General features: G+C 41.0%; 1 protein-coding gene across 1 annotated transcript in view; it reads left to right on the forward strand.

The window, feature by feature from the left end:
- maml2 (mastermind like transcriptional coactivator 2) overlaps positions 1–21,818 on the forward strand; it is a 37,950-nt gene extending 16,132 nt beyond the window's left edge. The window contains exons 2-5 of the mRNA XM_032510002.1: positions 14,071–15,288; positions 20,004–20,168; positions 20,289–20,394; positions 20,482–21,818. Of these exons, the coding sequence (XP_032365893.1) occupies positions 14,071–15,288; positions 20,004–20,168; positions 20,289–20,394; positions 20,482–21,305 (2,313 nt within the window). The 3' untranslated portion in view covers positions 21,306–21,818. The remainder of the gene's footprint in view (positions 1–14,070; positions 15,289–20,003; positions 20,169–20,288; positions 20,395–20,481) is intronic.
- The last annotated feature ends 3,584 nt before the right edge of the window (positions 21,819–25,402 follow it).

The raw sequence follows: 25,402 nt of genomic DNA on the forward strand, positions 1-25,402 counted from the left end.
CAAATATTTACAAGTGCTGATAGAATGTGTGAGGGAACGGTTTTATTGCTTGAGGTCTGGACATAATATGCTAAGTGGACCATATTTTTTGTCCTATTTCTTAATGTAAGAGGTTAACTGAGCCTAATGGAGCTGGTTTGTAACTCACAGACTGCAGATTCTCCTCAAGGTAGAGTGCTTGGGAAAGTAAGAAGGAAATGGATAAAAAGTTGTGTAAATATAAAACCTTTTTTGTAGTTGAATGTGTCCTGTCAACAGTTTTCCAAACTGTTTGCTTCTGTGTTGCAGATCCACAGTTAGCCACTTGGACAACATATTGGCAGCAAGGCTGAGTGGAACCTAGGGATGCTAATTTAGTATTTTAATTAGTATTTTAATTTTCTGACCAATAGTCGACCCTCATTAACCGATCATTAGCCATTAACCGACAAGCAGGCAAATTAGTCCCAGTAGTGCAGACTTGTACTACTAGCGCAGCCACAATGTTGTTTGCATTATTGTGGACATCCGCCACTTTCCTGGAACCGCTTGTGCGTCCAACGTATTTTGCACGTGCTCTGTAGGAACATGTCCACAGATGGAAGATGGACAGCACTGTGTGCATGGCTGATTTAAAGAGACATATACAGTATATGGCAAAAGTGCAACAAACAGGAGAGTCATAGAGCTTTCTCTACTGTTGATGCTGGGAGCAGCAATGGTAGATTGGGTGGTGAGGTTGTCCCGACTTTCCGAGTGGGAAATCCGACTCCAGTTGACATTTCAGACTGGAAAATTTAAAATTCTGACATCCCAGTTCAACTGCAATGCACCATGTGTCCGAGCCTGCCTCCACCGCATCCACCTGCCAGGCTGTCAGCTGTGTGTCTGCCTGGCATACTCCATGCTACGTGTTTGAGACGGCTGATTTAACCCGCCAGTCTTCGTTGATATAGTACATATAGTGATATAGTGTGTCCCAGAGCACTGCATTGTGACCAGTCAGCCGTGAAAGCCACAAACTGGACAGAAGAAAAGCTTAGAACCCAACCAGCTAGTGTCAAGTTAGCTTTAACTATCAAGTCCTAAATGGGGCTTGTAACTAGCGGTGGCGAGTATTACCTTGTTTGGTCCATGGTCCTTGTTTCCATGATCCTTTTTAAATGGATCTAAAATAAAACCATAACAGCTAGAGCATTATTTGTGTTTTCAGCAGAAAGCTAAGGCTTCATTCGTTCCTGATCATCACGATGCACGCTCGTGATGACGTCATCACGCTACGTGACAAAACTATCAAAACACCTTTCCACTCTGCTCTTAAAAATTAGCATATTTCAAAAACTAAAAAATTTACATAGTTCAAATAACTTTTGCAGTGTTAAGAAATATTTTGTCCATGTTTGTCCTTTTGAAAATCCTTTGGTCCTATGTTTTGTGTGTTTATTTAGAAAACTTTGATGAAAACACATGTCTTTCTTTCTTTTATTTATGGGTTTGACTTTAATACTTTTATTAATTATTATGGTTTATTGACTTACATAACCTTTTAGCTTAGGTTGTAATGATTTCAGGGATGTAAAGCATTTACGCCAAGAAATTACATCACAATAAGGAAACATGCCAATGTGGAGGAGCTTTTCTATTGCAGTTCAAACGGTTAAACGGTTAATTATTGACATCCCCAGGAGCACCTTATCACGCTCTCATTTATAAAGTTGCCTCTTACAGGCAACAATGTAGTGGCACTGTTAACACATGCCCCACCTAGAAGGGAGTGTTAGAGCTGCAGCTGCTCCTGTCCTGCAGATTGGTGCCAGGGGTCGGACTCCACTGCAGAGCCAGATCTGTCTGAAAGGGATCGTTGGCCCTGCTATTGGTACCATGTGCTTCATTTACATCAATGACACGGGCCATTTAAAATGACCTGCAGTTTAGTATGTGTTCACCATAGATTTTATTTAGTGTCTTTAAATTGTCACTTAAATGGATCAACGACCTACAGAATATCCAGGATTTATAAATATGTATAATGTTTAGCCTTTTCAGTAGTTAGTTCATTATACCAGAATAACCTTTCAAAGCACTGACTAAAATACTGACACTTGTGTTTATCCGCGTTGTCCTCTTTGTCATTCCCAGTGAATTAAATCACTTGGTAAGAGGGAATTTTCCCCTCTATAATGCTGCCTCGGCTGAGTTTGAATCACCAAGCTCATCTGTTTTGCCTGAAGTAGTCAAAGCAGGGGAAAAAAACAGCTGTCTAGTCAGTGAAGGGACGCCTTGCTACTTGAGCTGTGAAATCCACACAAGCAAGCAGGATAATCTCTTCCACCTAAACCAAATATCACATCCGGGGATGGAAATACAGAGAGTTCCATGTGCACAGCCTTGACCTAACAGGGTGTAATTTAATGTGACAGCAGGATAACGTTGAAGTAATATCCCAAAACACTCACATCGGCACTAAAAGTAAATGTTGCTTTTTGTTGCGATCGCATTTCTAACTGCAGACCAAGGTAACCTCAGACAATGTTAACTTCAATAATACACATGCTTAGATCTTCTTAATGTATTAAATTATCAGATTTACACAGCCTCCAGTAGCGACATTACGCTAGCTGGGGAACTTTTGTAGAGTACACCGTAAGTGAGAGATTGATTAACTCCCATTTCCGCTTCCCAATCCAATTTCTCCAACTTGGCCCATCGCTGCAATCTGCCACTTTATCTGCCACATGACAGCCTCTGTCCGGTTAGGTGAGGCTGTTGTTCTACAGCCCATACAGACTGGGCAGAGGGAGCAGGGCCACATTGTGTGCTTCCTCCTTCCTTTAGCAGATGCTGTGAGGATAACCACATGGCCGCGAGTCCCTCGTTTGAGCAGTTCTCTTTGCTATGTTTTCAGGATTCACTCTGTTTAGTTGCAGCATACACTAATACAAACTACTTTAACATATAGTGCCAGTTGAAATAACAGCAGCCGGATTGTACTTTTCATAGTAAATGGCTTTTTGAATTTAATTTACTATGGAATAAAGAACGTAGATATGTATTTGGCTGTAGTATACAGTATGTTTTTATCACTAGTAGAATTGGGACTCGGCCTTTAAACTGCTGTTGTTCACCATTAAGAACAATTTGTCTTTCCAAGCAAATGATTTGATGTGTACTTGACTAGATGCCACTACAGGTACAGAGGGCCTGCTTGTAATTGCCATGGATTAGTTTTTTGGTTGAGATAGAATACTTACGATACCATTTCTTTCAGCACGTGTCTTTATCAGCACAAATCTTCTTAATCAGGTTGATCACAGCGGTTGCTTTGTGTTTCTCTGAACTTTGAATGAATGGCTGTGATCACATCATGGGAAAGTATTTTTTTTCCTCTTGGACAGATTACCTGAGAGCACACTGTCTCTTTCTCACCAGCTGCGACATGTAAAAAGCATTGACTCACAAGGCCCACTTAGACACGGGCAAAACACAGGAAAACACACACACACACACACACACACACACACACAGACACACAGAGCTGGCTGCATGCAGAAACTTGCTTCGAGATGTACAGTAGGCTCTGATGAGCCAACCTTGAACTCTCCCTGCCACAGTGAGAGCTACCGCTTGCCCAGAAAGTGGTGAGCTCAGAACCTGCAGGGCTCTATGGTAAGGCAATTTAACCAACCCTTGAAATAGAGTTATTTTTTTATTCTACATGTGCAGGACTTTAGACATTTTACCTTTTACATGAAAGCTGTGCTTGCTAGCCTAAATTTCAAATTGTGGCAAGGATAAAGAAGAGTGTCCTGTTGGCCCTTTCCTGCAGCACTTTGCAGTTAAGGCGGCTGCCTAAGTAAGACGCGCATGCTGCATTGACTACATTGTCCCAAAAAAAAATATGTATATGTATATATATGTTTATTGCAATATCCGCCGTGTTACGCATATTGACAGCGAGTGGAGCTGCGACAAACACACACTCACACACGCGCAAAGGCATGGGCAAACGACATTGGCTCTGCGGCTTTGTTGAAGTCACAGTGAGTCACAGCAATGGCCATAAAGTGGTTAAATATGTGGTTACAGTTTTTCAAACACTACCACCTAAACTAACTAATTAACTAATTTCTGCGGGAAACACTGCTGTCTGTGCACAGGAAGTCTCGCATTGCCAGATATTCCTCCATCGCCTCGTGGAGGAAGGAATTTATTAATAGAGCTTTAAGAGTTCCAACCTGACACCTCAGTTACGTCACACCAGCAGCGTTCAAAGTTATCTAGTGCAGCTATTAATTTACTGCTCTACCTGATGATTCCCCTGGGTTTCTTTTTCTTTTTGTGGCAGTCAAACTTGATCCAAAGACTTTTCACCAGTCTGAACAGTGTGAAAACCAGTTGGGTTTTAGGCCACATGTGTCCAGAATCAAGACCAACAGTTTTGAATTTAACTGATTTTTTTGTTTGTCATGGACGATGGTACAGTATCTAACTAATATCTAAGATACATTATGTGATGTTTTGTTTTTGTCCTTCTGGGAAATGTCAGGCTAATGATAAATCTTTAGAGGTCACATTTTCTGCACCGCAATCCCCAGTGCTCCCCCCCAAACACACACACACACACACACACACACACACACACACAGTTTTTCCTTGGTTTGAGTCTGTGAGAGCTCTGCAGTGTTTTCTGTGTCCGTCTCTGCCAGCACCGGTCTACAGACCTTATTTGGAATGTCAGAACTGATAGGAGTGGGAGTCAAACAAAGCTTCCCACTCATTTATTTTTTCTTCTTACTTTCTAGCTGCAGCAGTCCCTTTTTAAAACCAAACTAGTAGAGGATTGTTTCAGAGCGTGCGGATTAGTGCGACTGCTTGCCAGTCTAATGCATGTGTGTGTGTGTGTGTGTGTAATTGAAGTGAAAGCTGAGAGAGATGACAAAACTCAACAAGTATACCCTTTACAACCAGTGGATTTTTCCAAGCTTTCTCCATTGAAGCGGTTTAAAACACTAAATGTGTTTCCTCTGTCTAAAAGCAGGAGGCTTATCAAGACCTGGCTGAGTGAAGCAGCGTTAGCACAGCATTAACCACTCAGCCCAGGTTTCCCACGGGATGGAAAATGGATCCTTGTTTCACTGGGAAATCGCCACAGCAATGCTGCTAAAGAGCACTTTCCTGCAATCAGATATTGACCAATATTGTTTCCTGATTTGGAAAAGCAGTCACTGAGCTTAAAAAGGAGCATCAAACAATTCATAATTCATATAGCTGTGATAGGACATAAACAGCTCTTAAGTACTTATAAGGTACAATTAAAGATTAGCTAATCAATAGATGCTGCAGACTAGTGGGCTGCTAGTAAAGCTAGATGGTGGTTTTCTTTCTTGTGGCCAGAGATATGAATGGAATGGCTCAGGACTGTGTTGCTCAACTCAGCAGTGGCACTGTTGGCTCTCACCGTGCTGCAGCTGCATGCTGAAGAGCAGCCAGATGTTGAGATGGCGAACTGAGCCTAGCGAGCAGGAAACGGCTCCGCATGCCATAGGAATCGTCTTTGAAAACAGGAAGGGAACTTGTTCCCTGCTTATGGGCCTTTTCCTGTGGCATGGCCTGAGGCAGGCCTTGTGTTTGACGGTTGCTGGGAAAAAGGTACTTGTGGTTGTATGGCAATGGCCTTTTAAGGGTACAAACATTCTCGGAGAGTTTTAGACCTGTTTAACAAGGGATTGGTTTTCAGAGAAGCTGAAGTCATCACAGTGTCTTTTATCTTTATCTTTGCACATGATTGTTTTACCTCTGCAGTGGTTACATCTTGTCTAATGCCATAGAAAAAAATTCTACAGAACCTAATGTGTTAATCAATGTCATATAGCCCCAGGCTGCCTAAAGACACATGTTTCAGTGCTAGTATTATCCTGGTTTACATTCTTTAAAAAACTAATTCCAACACCCAGGATTGTGAACTTGAGGATTTTTCTTTCCTTTTTGTCATGCTCACAGTGACCTCTGGTGTCTGCAGGGTTGATCAATTCTTGTTTTGAAGTCTTGGCTGTTAGCGATCCTTTAATGTTCTGATTTATGTTAACCCACCCACACCCTCAAGCTGTTTTTCCCCATCCTGAAAATAGTTCACCTCCTGCCACTTACATTTAAGCGGGCACAGTTCATATACAGTATACCAATTTAAAGAAACGTGTCATTGCGTCCTTTCATTTTTGGTGCACAACATGCAGCACTTTTAAATGTGGGAATAGTAAAAAACTGATAAAGGGTGTTTCCTGCTCAGAGGGTGCTGGACCAATTAAAACTAAATTAAACCCTTTGCGCAACCATAGCATCTTAGCCTATATGCGGTTGGATTGTAAGATTATTATATTATATAAGATTGTTATATAATATGTTATCTGTGACTAGCTCTGGGCTTGTTAAATGGTGGGGTGTCTTCCTGCCCATCGCCTTTCTCTCACTCACAATGACTAAGTGAAGACAAAGGTGGTGGTTGCTTTTATAGGAACAAATTGTCCTGTGGCCAAAGATCAGGATGTGGCAGTTCAACACGGAAATTATTTTTCAGTTTTGCTAAATGTGCATTTTGAAAACGTGCTGTGGTTTCCTACTTTTAATCATTTGTTGAAGGCATCCCTTTTACTCTGGAAGCTGCAGTGAAGCTTGCTGCATGGGATTGTTCCTGAGTCCTCAGTAAATGTCTCCGTGGTTGAGAATGACATGTGGATGAGAGGCGACAGCAGTGTCAGAGGCTCTGTGAGCCACATGGCCATGGGTGATGTGATGTGACGGCTTGTCACTGCGATGTTGGTGACCTGTGGTACGTCTGCAGTGGCGTGGCCTAGCTGGTGCTGCGCTGATGCCTTGACAGAGCCGGCCTAACCCCCCCCACACACACACACACATACCTACACCTACCCCCTCCTACACATCCTACACACACACACACACACACACACGCGCACACACACTCACGCCCATATTTGTTCCCAGGGTCACTTTTACTGTAACTCTGCCATCTTTGATATCTGACAGGATAATATACTCTATGGAAGTGATGTAGGCTGCTGTTGGCCATTCAAACTACCGGACATATTATCATTTGTTTTTAGACGATACAAAGCGATGGAATACATTTGTATATAAAATTAGCTTTAATGACTCAACCTATCCAAGAGCAGCTTCACACACCTTGTCCTCTCACTCTCAGTTCTTAGCCAAGGCTGCAACTAACCAGTATTTTCATTGTTGATTTTCTTGCTCAATCGAACAAGGGTTTGCTCCATAAAATAGATGTAAATGTCAAAAGAAAGGTTAAAAAAATGTCAATCGATGCATTCCAAAGCCCAAGACGACATCCTCAAATATCTCACTTTGTCCACAACTCAAAGACATTCAGTCTACTGTCACAGAGGAGAGAAGAAAACAGAAAATCTTCTCAAGCTAGAGTCAGAGATATTTTTATTTACCAAAAATGACTCAGATGAAAAGATGATCATAATAGTTGGCATTTGATTTAATAGTTGACAATTAGTCTATCATTCTTTACAGTTTGTCTCTCATCATTGTGATGGGTGTGCAGGGGTCGGTGATGGCATAGATAGCAACATTGTTGCTTTTTTTTTAGGGGCCCCACGTATTTCTTTTCTGGGGTCCAAGCATATTTTCAGAGCTGCTTCCTTTCCCTTTTCTAGCCCCGGGGATATCACATTAAACTCATCTGCTTGATTCGGAACAAAAGACACGGCAAAGCAAGAACTGATTGGAATGCTGGATTTTCTTTGCATTTGGCCCACATTTGAATGGGAAATGTCTCCAACAATATGTTTTCATGTGCAAGCTGCCTTTGATTAGAATAGCAAGTTTCTCCATGGAATGTTGAAGCAGAGTTACATTAACTGTTAAAAAAAATTCCTCCTTCAGTAAACATAATGGATGAATTCTCTTCAAAGGAGCTCTTATCATCTCTTCCCATTTCCCAGAGGCTGGCACAAAGCTGCCTCTCTTTTTTTTTTCTTCTTCCTGCTGCTACTGCTACCGCTGCTGCTGTTCATCCTTCTCTCCTGCCTGCTCTCTGGAGGGCAGCCTCAATCTAATACAACTGTGTCAGGAAGTGTGGGGATGCAAAGTGCTGATGAGCCAAAAGTAGCCCACCTCTGCAGTGTGCTGCTCGGCTCCAGCCTGATTAGGGAAGCACACCATGAATCTATACTCACATCCTTGTGCAACCGTAAGCCACACGCCCTGCAGAAACAGATTCAATGTGTTTCTTTTGTTTCAGGAATATGATTTCTATTCCTATTTTCCTATGTGTTTGCCAGCTATTATATTAAAAAGGTCTATTTTGTTCTTGTTTTTTTGTTTAATTTAATGCTAAAAGTTGCTGCCAAGATTTCCAAGAGACAGCTATGTCATTTGTCTGCTAAAACTATCTAGTTCCTGTTATATTGTCATAAAACACACCTTTGCTGGTGTTTCTTTTTTAAATGTTAACTCAGTTATAATTGCTTGGTGCACGGTTTAAAATTATATAATTTCCATTTTTCTTATGCAAATCTTGCCTTCAAATTAAATCTATGTAAGCCTTAAAGCCAAAAGAAATCTTAAACTTAGCTTAAACTCAAACTAAAAATGCTGAATTGTCAGTATTGAGTTTGTATTTTCTTCTGTTTGTAGCATTTAATCGCGGCTATCCTGGAACATATTCAGTTGTGCACACCTTGCTGTTACCTGAAATGTGCTGGTTAAAACCACGCCGTGGACGGGTGGTCAGTTGGTAGAACAAGCGCACGTACATAGAGATTTCCTCCTCGGTGCAGTGGCCGCGTGTTCAACTCCAACCTGCACCCCTTTGATGCATGGCATTCACCCCCTCCCTGAAAATAAAGGCCTAAAAATGCCCAACAAAATAATCTTACAAAAATAAAAAACAGCTTACAAAGAAAGCCCAGGGAGAATGTGACAACCCCTGACCTGCTTTGACTGAAACTATAAATTGCCTTGTACTACTATTTCTAACACTGTACCGCCTCAGCTTTCTTACCTTCCTTTAAATAATTCAACTTGATAGGTTATCCAGGATGTTTTATTCAATTTCTTTGGCTTACAGCTAGTAGAAACCCTATAATTACTCTAAGCCCTCCACACTGTCTCAGTATTCTGCAAGCTGATAGCTGAATTTTGTATGACAGCTGATCATTGGCACTGGTCTGAGGGCTCTTGTTTCTTATCTGGCAATAAACGAGCTGAAATCCCCTCTTGCAACAGTATGCAACCTGCAGAACCGCATAAATATTATGTCTCCTTAGGAACACAATAGTCGTATTTATTCCTTTATTTTGGGAATGTTTTTTTCTTCCATGTCAAATGCAGAGAGGAAGGTTTCAAACTCTTACAGGAGCGGATTGCAACATGTTTTAAGGCTCTGGTGAATAGATTAAAGGCTGGCGAGCTCCATCTTTTGTTGAGCCACCCTCTCATAGTCAAACACAGGCCCAACGCCTCCGAACAAACCTCAAACCTATACTCTTTAAGCATGCATGGCTCTGAGCGCTGTGCCACTGGACTGACAGATGGTACCAGGAGGCTGGTGTTGCGTCCCTGTGACGGCTCACCCGGAGCCCCATCCACAGTACTCAGCATCACCACACTGCTCAGCGTGACACACGGGCTAGCAGCCCTTCAGCTCCCAGGAATAGATAGCTTCTGTTGACATGGTCAAGGTCGGGTTCCTCACTGCCAAAGTCAAAGGGCATCAATGAGCAGCATTGGAAAGGTTATAGTCAAAAAATTACAGCCATTCTTGACTCTCTTAAAATTGTTTTCTGGGAAATTGTTTGTCCATACGTAGTTCAGTTAAAGCACGTAGGATGGATGGATTACACAAATAAGTTACACCAGAATAGAGCCCGACCGAGAAAGGGTTTTTAAGGCCGATACCGGTACGAATATTTGGTTATTTAAAAATCCAATATGCCGATATATCTCCTCTGATATTTCTACTATTTGTGCAACTGCAACACAGAGTTTCCCTTCGGGGATCAATAAAGCATTTCTGATTCTGATTCTGATTCAGCCAATATACAGTACTTTTTTTTACAAAAAATAAACAGATTTTTACCAAAATAACAGTAGTTATTTGTAGATATTCACAAAAATAATATAATAATTTGTTTTATTGTCACAACAAAAAAGAAGAACATCTAAATATGTTAAAGGTGGAAGAACTTTTGAGGCATATTCTATCCAAAAAGACTAAAGGTAATGTACCAGAAAATGATGATCTTTGTCTGATCGCTCTGCTGTGCTGAGAACTGATCATGTGCTTTATATTGCATCGTCCAAAACTGTTTAAATCCATGTGCGATTTAAACGTAGGTTTTATTAATGAATAGTATCTCGTACATACAAGTTACATTTTTTAATTCCTAATGAGGCTGTTTTAAGGGCAAGAAAGCCGTTCTGAAGCACTTATTGCATGATGCAAAGGGAATTGAAAACAAATGCAACATACACAAAAGGTTTTAGCTTCTTAGTTAGCAACAAATGTAAAACGTGATGGAACTGTGTGTAGCGCTGGTTGGGTTAAAGTGTCCGATGTCAAAGACATGTCATTTGTAGGATTTCACTGTTGCTGCTGTGTAATGGAAGCAGATGACTGAAATATAGGCTCGCTACATGTTTAGGCCTGTTAAACATCGGCTTGTTTCCCTTCTTCTTCTGGCTTTCGGGCAGACTACATGCCTTGCGGCACATTGCTGCCTCTCACAGGTCAGCTTATTTAATATTTCAAGGTTTTGGCCGACGACACCTTGCCTTTCAGGGCTTCCATACCAACAAATTCTGGTGGAACCATGAAATTCTTGAGTACACGTTCTGCTTACTCCTAATCTAGACGTTGACACTGGGTGAATCACTTTTTAATCAACACAGAAAATAAATACTAGCAGTTATTCTTTCATCTCTTAGATGATCAGTATATAATACATATAGTTCATTTGAGCCTCTCGTGCAGCAGGAGTCACTTTCATGTGATTCAGAGCTTCTAAGCTCATTAAATGTTAATCAAGAAATCTATTTTCAGATCACATGGAGATCTGTCATGAGGATTTCAGGCAAGCTAGGAGGCCACTGCTTCTGTGTAGTGAGCGCTGGGTGAACAGGATGGTCCTTTATCTAAGATCAAACACACTTTATTTTTTCAATAAATATATATACCGTATATACATATTTTTTTAGCCAAATGAAGGATGCACAGATTACAGTGATCTAACTAAATCTCCACTGCACTTCTCATGAAGCTTCAGTTTTGAATTTGAACTAAAAACTACTCCTGACAAGAGTCCATTTTTAAATGGCACAGAAGCAGTGCTTTGGCAACCCTGTCTAACTATGGCTTTTTGCAACACATCCACTGTCCTTTCCATTATTCATGATGTGTTTTCCCAGACAGTGCCTTGAACCATGAGGAGTACTCCTGTCTGTCTTCTCCAGAAAGAGCCCTCTGGAACGAGAGAGAGAGAGAAAGAGTGCATGAGCTGCACACACTAGAAAGCCTGTTTTTGTCTGCATTTGGAGAAAAACAGATGTCCAGTAGTCTGGAGAGAGGCACAATGTTTAATAGTCTGGATCTCAGTTAAGATGGTATAAGGGAGCTAGTGAATGAGCCCTACTGTAGATGCACTTATGGAACATCTCCAAGTTAAAACTGTATGTGTCTCTGTGTAATTCTCTGTATTAACTTGGCACCATCCAGCCTGTCATTACATCACCTGACAAGATTTCTCTCTCTCGCTCTATTTTCTGTCAAGAAATTTTCTACTGAGGTTTGCTTTGTGGCAAAGTGTATCTAACTTCAAAATAGCAGTTGCTTTTCTTTTGACAAAAAAAGCTAACTGTGGTAATACACTATTTATAAATATGTACAAAAATACCATTAGGCAAAGACAGAATTACACTACACTTTACACAGGACCATATTACTTTAACCACAACAACATTTCTTGCCCATTAAGAACAAATATTGTGGATTTTACATCAATAGTTAACTAAGTGTTAAAGGCACGGTTGAAAACTTTTCCCATATGCACTTTTTTATTGTTTGAGAGGTTTTTACACCCCAAAACAGAAATTTAAAATAAGAATTCTAAAAAAAAATAGAAAAAAAGCTTGTCTTTGGCATTGTTTAACACGCCTCGGGGTCATTTTGGAAAGAAAACCAATGAAGTCTCCTTGTCCCCCCCCATGACACCCGGAAATAAAATCCCTTCCCTGTAAAGAGTAGTTTTTTTAAAAACATTCTTCTGATAAATGGGCTTTTTCTTATGGTGAATGACTTTTAAAAGGGGAAAGGGCGCCCGTCCCCGCCCTGCTCGCAGCAGCCCCCACGGGGCTCGTGCAGTCAGTGTGTGGTTTGGAGCCCCCGAGAGATGCACTTTCAAATTTTTAAAAACCTTTTTAAGTTATCAAACCTGCCTAAGGGAAAAAATTAAAAATAGTTTTCCATCCCTATCATCCCATGCACTGTAGGTTGAAGCTCTGTTTTTTAAAGCCCTTTTGTTTAATGAAGGGGCTATTTGATCAAAATATTATTATTATATTATATATATTTTAAAATATAATATTTATATATAATTTATAATATATTATTATATATAATATATGTAGTGCCTGATTTAAATGGAAAAGTATTCTGAACAATTTTTGACCAGATGCCAAACTCTGTTTCTTAGCCACATGAGCTTTAAAAAGGGGCTGGGGGAGTTGACAGGTATATGAACACATAATCTGAAATGTGCCTTGTTTTGAAATTATCTCTAACATTGTTAACCAGTAGCATGAAATAACAAAGTCTAGTGAACTGCAGGATTCACTCCAAACCCTCAAGCTATGAATCATCTTAATATAATGTGTGCCAGCAGGTGGAAATGACTCAAATTTGTTCCCACAGTGAAATATGCTCCACACTGATTCTCCTCTCCTGCGCTGTGCTGTGGTTGGTTGTACGATCATTTTGTTTCCATGCAGGCACCACAAGATGGTCAGATAATCAGTCATTTTATGTGTATATAGCAGTGTTCCAGTATATTCCACTGGATAGACAAATTCTCTCTGTGAATTATTGTTAATGACTCATATGCTCAATAGCCATTGTTTTGTTGAAATGAAAAGAAAATTTTCCCCCGAAAATACAAATAATCTGTTTTAAGCATGATACAGACATTTTGTTTTGGGGGTTTTTTAAAGCTTTTAGATTTAGGAGAGTTACTGAGTGGGTTTGATTGTGAGTGAGACAGGGGGGTATAGGACCAAAAAAAAGTCTGATATCTCCACCAGAATGTTAAGCAGAATCTCAGCCACAAAGGAGGAACCCTATCTAAGGAAGCACAATGGAAGAAAATATAATGTATGCAAATGAGGGAAACAAAGACCCTATTCTTCTCTCTGCAGTCTGCTGACTGTATCAGATTCCCAGCTATCTTTTCAGCCCATCCTCTGTGCTCCAAGTACATTATATCTAAACATGTTGCCTCACCAAGTATTAAAATAAAACTATAAATGAAATGTATGTATCTGCTTGATTTAACAAAGTGATGTGACTGGCTGATTTTTGTCAGAATACCGCATTTGAGATGTCACCACTGTTGTAAAATCAAGCTATTTTACTGAATGAAAACACTGTCTATTAATAAAAGTAATCATCCTAAATTCCACAAGCTGGTCGAGTGTGCAGCATCTACAGGCCCTGGAGCGAACTGTAAAATCGAATTAATTTACATAGTGATACTTTGAGCTGCATGTAAATGTAATGTACCCATACTCAGAACTATCACCAGAATTTAAATTGGATCACAAGACCGCTTTTGAACCAAGTACAATAATTAAATTCTTGTTATAAAAATGTTTTCTTGTGGGTAAGGCTTCTCATGAAATTCAAACTGCTTTACCATGGAAATCTTTTTTTGAAAAACACTTATAACACACTTATTAACACCCTGTAAATATACATGGATGAAATGAAGATGAGGTGAAGGTACCCGGTATTTTCTTAAGTGTTTCTTATCCTCATTCTGATTTGTTTTGCAGCTTCAAGGATCTTTGCGAAGAAAGATTGAGGGACACGCACCAGGACACGCACCAAAGCAGAATGGGCTCTCCTGTGGTTTCTCTGGATCCGACTTTAAGCGGGTCCGTGTGGATACTGGTGGTATGGGACACGGGCCCTGCAACCATAACATGACACAGTCTCATTCTTTGCAAGGGTCCTCAACCATGGGCATGCAGAGGAAGAATTACATGATGCCGCATGGAGTGGGATCAGACATATTCAACATGACCCTGAAAGAAATGAAAAAAGAGCCTATTGAGGTCCAATCTTGTGGCCAGTCGAACGCAGAGATGATTTTCGACTTCAAAGACGAAGGTGGTGGTCAGATTGACCCAGAGCTGCAGGATCTTTTTGATGAGCTGACAAAGACAGTGCCAACACTGAACGACCTGGAGTTTGAGAAGATGCTGAAGCAGGATGATACATTCGGTTTGGATCTAGGCCGGCCGAGCTCAGCAGGAGCAGCAGCCAGTCTGTGTTCCCCAATGGATAAGCCCATAAAGATGGAGCACTCCCCAGACTTTGGCCAGGTTCACGGTGGCTCCCCACAGCTTCGACCAGCCTCGGCCGGACCCTCTTTCACGTTGACCAGCACGTCTTCTACCGCCACGTCGCAAAAAGCTAACACTCAGGCAGGACACCCCAGAGCATTGCCCTGCTGGCCAGAAATATCCCACGCAGAGCAGCTGAAGCAGATGGCGGCCAATCAGCAGCAGCCGAGCTCTCTGCTCCATCACCACCATCAAACGCCACCTGCAGGATTGACCAACTGGGCTCCTGCCATGAGCACCCACTCCTCCACCAGCGCCTTCCCCCAGGACAAGGTCTCCAGCCCGGCCCCGCTTAGCCAGCAGAGGATTGGCTCACAGAGTAAAGGGATCAACAACTGCCTGTACAAGTCAAATGGCCACAATGGCTCCCATCATTTGGACATGAAGGTTCTCAGCACCAAGCCCACGTTGCACTTCAGCCCCAAAGCCCCCCATTCTGCCAACCAACCGATGCCAATCATGGCAGGCTCAGTGAACAAGACTTCAGGCCAGCAGCAGCAGCAGCAGTCACCGTCAACCGGCCAGAATCAGCCACATTCAGCTCTCCACTTCCAGAACCAACAGATCTCCACATCAGGGGCTCTTTGTCTGCAACCCAAGCCGGTTCCCGCAGGGCTGCCATTCAAACTGTCACAACAGCGACAGGTAAGAACTTAAGGCTTTAAAACGGTAACACACAGACAGCGGAAGGTGAGGGCTACCGGCGGAGGCAATTGTCCTGAAAATAAACTGTCAATGATTCAGACTAATAGTGCCCCAATAAAGTGCTGTGGCTTAAATGTAGAGTTTTGACTATTTACACATTTCTTGTATTATTTATTCAGCAGACGTTAAATGTCTGTCACACTCGATATACAAGGTTAATACTTGCATCTTTCTACTGAAGGTAGAGCAATCAAACTCACTCGCGTTAGTCTTCTTCATCAGCCTGTCTGACACAGCAACAATGCAACGCTGTGTGTTTCGGGGCTCTATTTGCATTGTTCTAGCTGCCTGACTGTGCCTTTGCCGTTGTGACTCCCTTGAATATGCATTTCCCCTGAAAGTGTTTTGACGATGACACAGATTGCCAGAGCATGCTAGATTAACATGCAGGACTTCTAATTTCTTTGCTTGTCATGGTGGCTCCCCGTCAGGGCACAGATATGCACAGCGGGATTTGCTAATTGGAGGTTGTTAGCTACAAGGGACAAGTGGTGGAAAATGACAGTAATCTGCTTAGCCTGGTGCCGGAGGTTGAATCACTGATTTGTTATGATTTGGGAGATTTAGACCGTCCCCTTCTTTCATTTTTGCTCTAACAGTATCTGTAGCTGTCTTTGTGTGAAATGATAATGCGAGCCACACAAGAGAGCTCTCGTAACCTCTACAGATCAAGGGAAGTGCTTAAGTGACTGGTAGAGGGTGGGTGGGTGGGAGGGAGGGAGGGAGGGAAGGAGGGAGTCACACAGGCGTGTAAGTAAACAAGGTAGGATGAGAAATAGTGTACGTCGTCACACATGGGTAAAAGAGAACCCGTTTTACCACTATACTGTACCAGAAAGACATTTACACTCTAAACAGGACGGGTGGCCGTGTGTGTTCATGGTTTTCTTAAAACATCCCTTAAACATGTTATGGTATTAATGTTATTAGAAGTTTTCTATGAATGAGTGAAATATACAAAAACCTTTAAAATGAGTGAATTTCAGGACTGTTTTCTATACACACAATCATTAAATAATTTTTATTAAGGTACAAATGGCAATTTGAAGAAATAAGGGGAAGAGACTTAGAAGAGCTGCATATCAAAAGCTTGAATTGATATTGAATAAAATTATTTTAAAAAGCTGCTAAAAGTAAATGCTCAGTCAACGTTGGTCTTTAAAATGCTGATGTGACATGCAGTCGTGCTCAGGTGTAGAATAGTTACAGGCTTGGGGAGATAACTTTCCCAAGGACAGTGTGTTTTAATGTGCACTTTGTTTGATCAAATAATATATGCAAACATGAAGCTAGGCTTATGACAGCGTAGGAATTAGGAATGACCCCTTGAGATGTACCATATCGCTTTCAAGGGGGTCCTTAAAGGCACAATATACAGTACATCCACCATTAGACAAGACAAAACAGCTTGAGGGGACCTCAAGAAAAACATACAGTACATACATACAGTACATACTGACAGACAAAAGACAAAAGTGCTCCATCACACCCTAGCCACTCATATCCTCCCCATTCCAACCATTAGATATTAGACCATAACCAGTTAAGGTCATTCATATAGACAGTTAAAAAAAAAAGGAGGAACCATAGTTTTAGAACAATTATTTGGGGTTTGTGTTTTGCAGTCAGCATTAACAGGGTTAAAAGTCTAGTGAATGAGGAAGGGACAGCTCACAGAGAGGAGAACAGAGTGGAGCCTTTTCCCACAGTGAATTGAATTAGTAATGGCAGAGAGAGAAAGGTCCTGCAAGAGTACCCTGATCCCCTGTGTAACACTAGCAAGTAGCAGCGGGCTTCCTCCCACTGAGTGAAGCCGAGGAGCCTTTTTAAAACAGCCAGAGACGTGAGCTTTGCTGCTTGTTTGAAGCTTCTTACAGTTTAATAATCGGTTGCTGAGTCAAACATGTCAGAATTCAAATCCACCACTCTGCAACTCTCTAGCTATGAGGACACGCACCACACCACACACACACACACACACACACACACACACACACACACACACACACACACACACACACACACACACACACACACAAAGTAGGAATCTTACAGTAGAGGACACTGAGGCATTATGAAACCTGAGTTTCTGTGGTTGGTTGGCGATGCTATTTCTAGGACAAACTGTAGCTAGTCCCATCAGTAGTGGAGCTGTATGTTGTATTTAAGATTTAACAAGAAAATGGGATCCATTTTAGGGATCCATGACAGTGTAAATAGCAAAATAAAACACAATTCTGGTGTAGTATTACAGGTATTTGTTATGTATTATGTCTGAAATAAAAGGGATTTCTAATTCTTGCCACTGTAGAAAACTATTGGTACCCTCGCAGTTAAAAACCATATGTCATTTACTGGTAACTAAATGCAATACAGCCATCATACAGTAAAGAACTACTTTAAAGGCATATTTAAACTACATGTTACAACAACACTGTGTTTGACCTATTTACTCATCTCCTAATTACATTTTTAACATTCATTTTCACAAAAGGGATTATTCAACGGCATACATTTCATGTTATCTATTTATATTTTGAAGCATCTAAAGACGAGTTGAGTCAAAACAAAGAATTTACAGTTTTTTGTATATTTGACTTTTAGTCTCTAGCGGTACACTATGTACTAATATGCTTGTATTTTTAATTATACCTAAGCATTTACATCCTTTAGCAGACAATCTTATCCAGACTACCTTACACTTCTGCTCAGCATAAGACAGTGCTGTTAGATCAAGTGAAGACAGACATTTGGCACCAATTTCATCATCCCAGTGATTCGCTTCAGCTCACACAGATTTCCATTTAAATGCTACACAAGAGCTTGTACTTTGCTCTCCGCAGAACAGAGTGCTCTCTTTACTGAAAATGCAGAACCCCAGCTTTCAACTGCAACTTAAAATAAAGGTTTGCTTGCAGTGAATAATGACTCCTCAACTTTTGTTGATGGTCTTGTGGCACCACATCCTTCAGTTAGGATACGAGTGGGGCCACGGGGTTGGAGCCTACCAGGTCATTCCGCCAGTGCTGTGAAGGGAGTACTTGTTTCCTGGGAAAGGGAGCCGCGGCCAAGTCCAGATGCCGAGGCACTCCCCAGGGACAGTGTCCTGAGTCCAGACTGGAGGAAGTGCAGTGTGAGAGCCGGGAAGGCTGGGCCTGGATCACTGTCAGCTGCTTGCACTGCCACAGGATGGGAGACTAAATCACTCCGCTCCTTCTTGGAGGCCGGGGCCACATGTGGTATTCATTAACAACAAGCTTGTGAAGAATGAGAGGGGGGGGGGACATGGAAAACAGCTTCATGACACATCGGGATGACAGGGAGGATTACTCAGTTGTAGATGCTCAAACACCGCTCATTGGGTTTTTCTTACAATAAAGATGGAATAAGCCCTCTTCAGTGTACCTCTGCCGGGAAAATGTCTGCGATGGTCACAATTTCTCACAGTCTCGATAAGTGGATACACTGAATCAAAGCCAGTGACTGCTTTCTGGAGTAACAGGAGGTAACACTGTTGCCATGCTTGGTTTGCTGTGTGGGTTGAAGTCGGTGAGAAGGCGAATATTAGCTCACGTGAACTGACTTGTGACTCCTGATGAGTTTCGACTTCCCTCATTCTCAAACCCTGTCTCGTTAGTTCCCCAAATTTCAGCTCTATTCATTATCACACACACACACACACACACACACACTTCTCTCTCTATTTTCTCTCTCTGGGTCCACAAAGTCACCACCATGTAGAGATTCATCCTCTGCGAAGAATCTGTCCTCTAAGTAATAGCTTCTGCTAAATGCACTGTTGGATCTCTAATCCATTTCAACACAATGACTGACGTTATGTACACAGCGTATGTTGACTTGGATTTGGTGCACATTAACCTCCCTTACAAATGCTTGCACTTTTTTGAATCTTGAGCATAGTGAGAGTGTCCTTGTGTCCACAAGAAAGATAGGTTTTACTTGGAGCGCTTGGATGGGCTGCACAGCTGCCTAAATAAGCTAAGAAATATGCATTACAAGGACATATAACATCTCATACACCCGTGGTGGGGAAAGCTTATCCGCAAAAGCATATGTTCAGGACAAGACTTCAAACCAAATGCTAGTTTGGCTATCTCAATTTGGTTTGAGTGCTGCCGACTCCAACATTTTAATCAGTGTGATAGTGTCAGGAGCCAAATGGGTTTCTAGTGGATAGAATGCCTCCCTGCCAAACGCAACACAGTGATCAGTAAAGGAGAGCTTATTAAATGGAGGTAGTCATGGTGCTGGCGCTTAACCCCCCATTGGCACACATTTCCTGCTGTCTCAGGGATTCTTTCCACTCTCTTTAGACACAATTATCAAGGGAGAAGCAGGCCTTGAGGAGCGCTCGCACTCCCCCTTCCAAAAAAAGCCTCTCTCTGAGTCTCCCTTTTTCATCTGCAGAGGGAGTAGCCTTGACCACATTCTGGAGGTTGAATAGGATCTTTCAGACAGATCTGTGATGTCTTGTAGAGTTTCGCCCTCTAGCGGTCCATTTATATTACTGCATTATTGTATTTTTCCCTTGGCTCTAGGCATTAATCAGAGAAGAGAAAAAAAGACGTATTTAAGAATGATGAAGTAAGTCCACTTACATTAGTGTTTTACCATCATATGTCTCTTTTTCAAAGGGTGTTCCTCCTGGTCCGAGGCTCCCCACCAATGGAAGCTTAGGAGTCCTGTCAGCCCAGTCCCAGCCACGGCCCCCAGCACCCAACAACCAGCAGAAAGGCCCTGCCAAAAGTCAGGCCATGCAGAGACAGCTTAATCAACAACAGCACACCATCAGCAATTCAGTAAGCTGCACCTTACATCATACTGCTTTCGCTAATTAATAAGCAGTTCAGATTGTGAGGAGTTTGTAGAATTGATCAATCACATAACCAGTATTCCCAACTGTGTCTTTCCTATTTCAGGACAAAGACAATGCACATGATCAGTTCAATCGTCATCTCACAAGACCGCCGCCTGATTACAAGCAATCGAGAAGTATGGTGGGAGTTCAGCAAGGAATCTTCACAGGTACTGTACTGTTCTGAGAAGTCCGAAATGCTTTGCATGCTGACGAGTGACCATTATTATAATCAGTATTTGTTGCTATATCTTTAGGTCCAAACTCATCCCAGTCTTCCAGCAATGGCCTTGAGAATGACCTCCAGTCCCTGCCTTGTCAACTCCCCAGTGGGTCTGGTCCGAAGATGATTCCTTCACCATCGGACCGCAGATTCGGTATCGGGACTGATTGCCGTCCAAGTTCTTGTATCGGTCCATTCCAGCAGCATAACAATCAGAATCGCATTGGACTAAATCAAAATAAAGCTAGGTTCCTGGGGCCGAGCACGCATGGGAATTCTTTTGGGATGAACAATGTAGCAGGTGTCCAACACACAAGAACCACAGCTGACCTGCATTCCTCAGGGGTACCAGGACAGGCTCTCGGGGGCTTGATGAAAAATGTCAACATGGGCTGGGGCTCAGCCAACAAGCACGTAACAACTGGACTCGGTGTTAGGGGGCTACTCAATCCTCTACAGTCTCAGGGGGCGCACCTGGACATGCCAAACCATCCGTACCAACAGAGGCATATCGGCCCCCCCAACCAGGTAGCACCAGACATTGGGATGCTCCCTCTTAACCCTTCGATGAGAGACACAGGCCCGCGGCCAGGCCAGCCAATGATGGGGTCTCCATCAGCAGTGGGAAACCTGAACCAGGCCTCTCCTGAACAGAGGGTACCAGCAGGCAACTTTGCGGAGCCCAGTCCCAGCTCGAGCAGCTACCAGAATAACCGGGCCAACCGACTGACCTTTGACTTCCTCCCCGAGGGAGACAACACGGTTCCAGGGATCAACACAGACCAACTTCAAACTTCTCCTCATTCGGGTCTGGATACGTTGATGAAGATATATTTGGATAATCCTGGCATCCCTTGAATTTGGGTCCCATTTTCAAAATAAACCCGATTTAAAATAAGGGGTTAGGATTAGGTAAGGGTCACTTTGTAAAAAATTTAAAAGGGGAATTTTAAACCATATTTTTTTGTTATCCAATTCTGTATGTTTTGTATTGTATTTACTGTGAACTGAATTTGTGTTCTGTCCTCTACTCGCATATTTTTTTTCCCGGAAATTTGGGCCCAAAGAAAAAACTTTCTTTGCAGTTACTTTTTTTTTGTTTGCAACTCATCGTATGCGTCGTATAAATAAATACCATATTCCACGGGAAAAAAAAACTTTGCGGGTTTTTGTTTTAAGTTCATCTTGGACCCAAGTTAATTTTCCCAAAAATCTACATCCACTATTTAGCATGATATGGTATTTACAATCGGACGTTTTGCCTCCATAAACAGAGAATCTCGCAACAAAAAATTTCCTCACTTTTTGTTTTTTGTTTTTCATCTTGGTAGTTTTTTTAGCAATTTAAATATTACCTTTTTTTTTCCGGGATTTAATACTTTGGGGAGTAAAAGGGCATTTAATACGTTAATTTAAAAAAATATTTGAAAAAAAATTAGGTTTTTGTTTTCTTCTTGAATAGATGCTTTGTTTTGCCTGATCTCTGTGGCTTATACTATATTATTGAAATAGAGTTATTGTTTCAAACAGTATTATGCAATACCTTATTAAAAAAGCTGTAATTTTTTTCTTGGTTATTAAACAAAAACGTATGATGCCAATATGGCCAGCTATACATATCAGTTACAATTTGCTTTAACTCTCAATGATAGCTCAACATCATAAGCTTCTTAAACAAAATGTCTGGCACTGCCTCAGCATGAAGGACTTTTAATGGGTTTCAAAAGTAGAAACTGATATCTGTTTTTTTTTTTGTATGAGGTTGAAACAAAATCCATGTTGTCTGGTTGAGAAAGAGTACACTGCAAAAAATAGTCCATTCCATGCCCTGTCAGAATGATTTGTAGAGAAGTGCACTGAGCATCTCAAAATATACAAATTTATCTTTCCATGTTCCAGTCAAATACAAAGCAGGCAACTGTACGGCCAAGTGTGGTTGCAGAATGTTCTTTTCAGATCCAATCTCCTTGCACCAAACATGAAATTAAAAACTCATTATCTTTCACATCCAGGGTTATTTATTGGTCGCAGAGCGCCTGTGACACAGTTTAGATCTGGGAAAAACCACTGTTCCTTCACCGAGAATTACACAAACATGGAGATCTAGAGACTAACTTAGCTCATTGATAAGGGAATATTATATCTTGTTAATGAGTGTTTGCACTGTTATACATTATAAATGTACATACAGCTTTGTCCTCCATTTGTGTAAGCCACGTCTGATAAAAGACTACAATACCCGTAATGTTAGCTATTATATAAAAATCTTACGTTATGTTGAACAAAGTCATAGTATGTTGGAAAAAGTGCTCCAGGGATCCATGTCCATCCTGGACAACTCCTCCCACCCACTCCACAATACACTGGGCGGTCTGAGGAGCACCTTCAGCACCACAATCAGACACCCACAATGCAACAGCCTGTGGCCATTAAACTATATACCTCCTCCTTCTGAGTAGTCTTTAAGTTTCTGAGTATGCTTTAAGTTTAGTTTTATCTTGGAGTTAAAACTGGTCCCAGAGCACGCATCCCCACATCACAATATCGACATACTATACCATGACTTTTTCCTACATACTATACTTTGATTTGTTGTCACATTTTTTAACATAATACACAATGATTTGTTTCAACATACTACAATTTCACTTTTTTCGACATACTGTGGCTGTTTATCACTTTTTTTACTATGACTTTTTACAATGTGCTATACTATGACTTTTTTCTTCTTACTATACTATCACTTTGACTTTTTTGACATACTATACTATGACTTTTTTATCACTTTTTTGACAAACTATGACTTTCTTCAAAATATTATGATATGACTTTCAACATACTTTTCTATGACTTTTTGGAACATACTATATTCTATAATCTTTTATCACTTTTACGAAATAATATGCTATTACTGGTTTCAATGTACTACAATATTACTTTTTTCAACATACAATACTATGACCGTTTTCAAAATACTATACCACGACTTTTTCCAACATATTGTAAGATATCTGACTTTTTCTTCATACTATTACTATGATTTCTATCACTTTTTTCTTGATACTATACTATGACTATTTATCAATTTTTCAAATAAAATACTATGATTGTTTATCACTTGACATGACTTTTTGTCATACTATATTATCACTCATTATCCTTATCATGACATACTATACTACGAGTATTTATCCCTTTTTGATGTGCTACACTATTGTTTTTTTTCTTCATACTATACTTTCACTTTTTCTCAATTTTTCCAACATACTATACTATGACTTTTTTGAATTTTTACTATAATATGATTTTTATCACTTTTTGTGCTATGATTGTTATGATGCTATATGATTTTTTTTTGACATACTATAATATGACTTTTTTTCTTTTTAAATGCTATACCCTGATTTTTTCCCAACATACTATAAGATATATGATTTTTTCTTCATATTGTTACTGTGCATTTTGTATCCTTTTAGTCGTCATACTACACTATGGCTTTTTTCTTCATACTACACTATGTTTTTTCTTCATACTCTACTATGACTTTTTCTCATACTATAGTATGACTTTTTTTTCTTCATACTACTATTGACACTATATAGTGCTTTCTTCAGGTAGGGAATGAGTCCTTACCCCAAGTGAAGGAGTTTAAGTACCTTGGGGTCTTGTTCGCGAGTGAGGGGACCATGGAGCGTGAGATTGGTCGGAGAATCGGAGCAGCCGGTGCGGTATTGCATTCAGTTTATCGCACCGTTGTGACGAAAAGGGAGCTGAGCCAGAAAGCAAAGCTCTCGATCTACCCTCACCTATGGTCATGAAGGCTGGGTCATGACCGAAAGAACCAGATCCAGGGTACAAGCGGCCGAAATGGGTTTCCTCAGGAGGGGGGCTGGCGTCTCTCTTAGAGATAGGGTGAGAAGCTCAGTCATCCGAGAGGAGCTCGGAGTAGAGCCGCTGCTCCTTCGCGTCGAAAGGAGCCAGTTGAGGTGGTTCGGGCATCTGGTAAGGATGCCTCCTGGGCGCCTCCCTAGGGAGGTGTTCCAGGCACGTCCAGCTGGGAGGAGGCCTCGGGGAAGACCCAGGACTAGGTGGAGAGATTATATCTCCAACCTGGCCTGGGAACGCCTCGGGATCCCCCAGTCGGAGGTGGTGGATGTGGCTCGGGAAAGGGAAGTCTGGGGTCCCCTACTGGAGCTGCTGCCCCCGCGACCCGATACCGGATAAGCGGATGAAGATGGATGGATGGATGGATGGATGACTATTTATCACTTTTTTGATGTGCTATAATATGAGTTTTTTCTTCATCCTTTACTATGTCTTTTTTCACACTTTTTCTGTTATGATTTTTTTTTTTTTTTTTTTTTTACATATTGGCACATACTACCATATATCATACTCTTTACAACATAAAAGTCAAAGTCACATCAATACTTTTTTTTATCAATACTATGCTATAACGTTTTCCTTCATACCATACTTAGAGTTTTTTCTTCATACTATACTATGACTATTTATCACTTTTTTTGACATACTAAACTTCATCACTCTTTTTTCAAAATAATATACTATGACTTTTTTCAACATACTATACTATGACGTTTTATTGTTTCATTATTTTTTTGACGTACTATGCCATGACATGTTATGACTATTTGACATAATAGGACTTTTATGACTTTTGTCAACATACTATCCTATCACTTTTAATGACTTTTTTGACATTCTCTACCATGACTTATTTTCAACTATTTTCAAAGTACTGTACTATGACGTTTTTATGACTTTTTCAACATACTATACTATGACGTTTTCATAACTTTTTCAACATATGATATTAATAAAACAAGACCATAAACATTTCTGGGGGAGAAACTTATACTACTAATGCTTCCACTGGGGAATTAGCTCCGATGGTAGAGCGCTTGGTTCACACATGAGAGGTAGTGGGATCGATG

This window comes from Etheostoma spectabile, chromosome 3 (genome assembly GCF_008692095.1).
Source record: "Etheostoma spectabile isolate EspeVRDwgs_2016 chromosome 3, UIUC_Espe_1.0, whole genome shotgun sequence".
Lineage (NCBI taxonomy): Eukaryota > Metazoa > Chordata > Actinopteri > Perciformes > Percidae > Etheostoma > Etheostoma spectabile.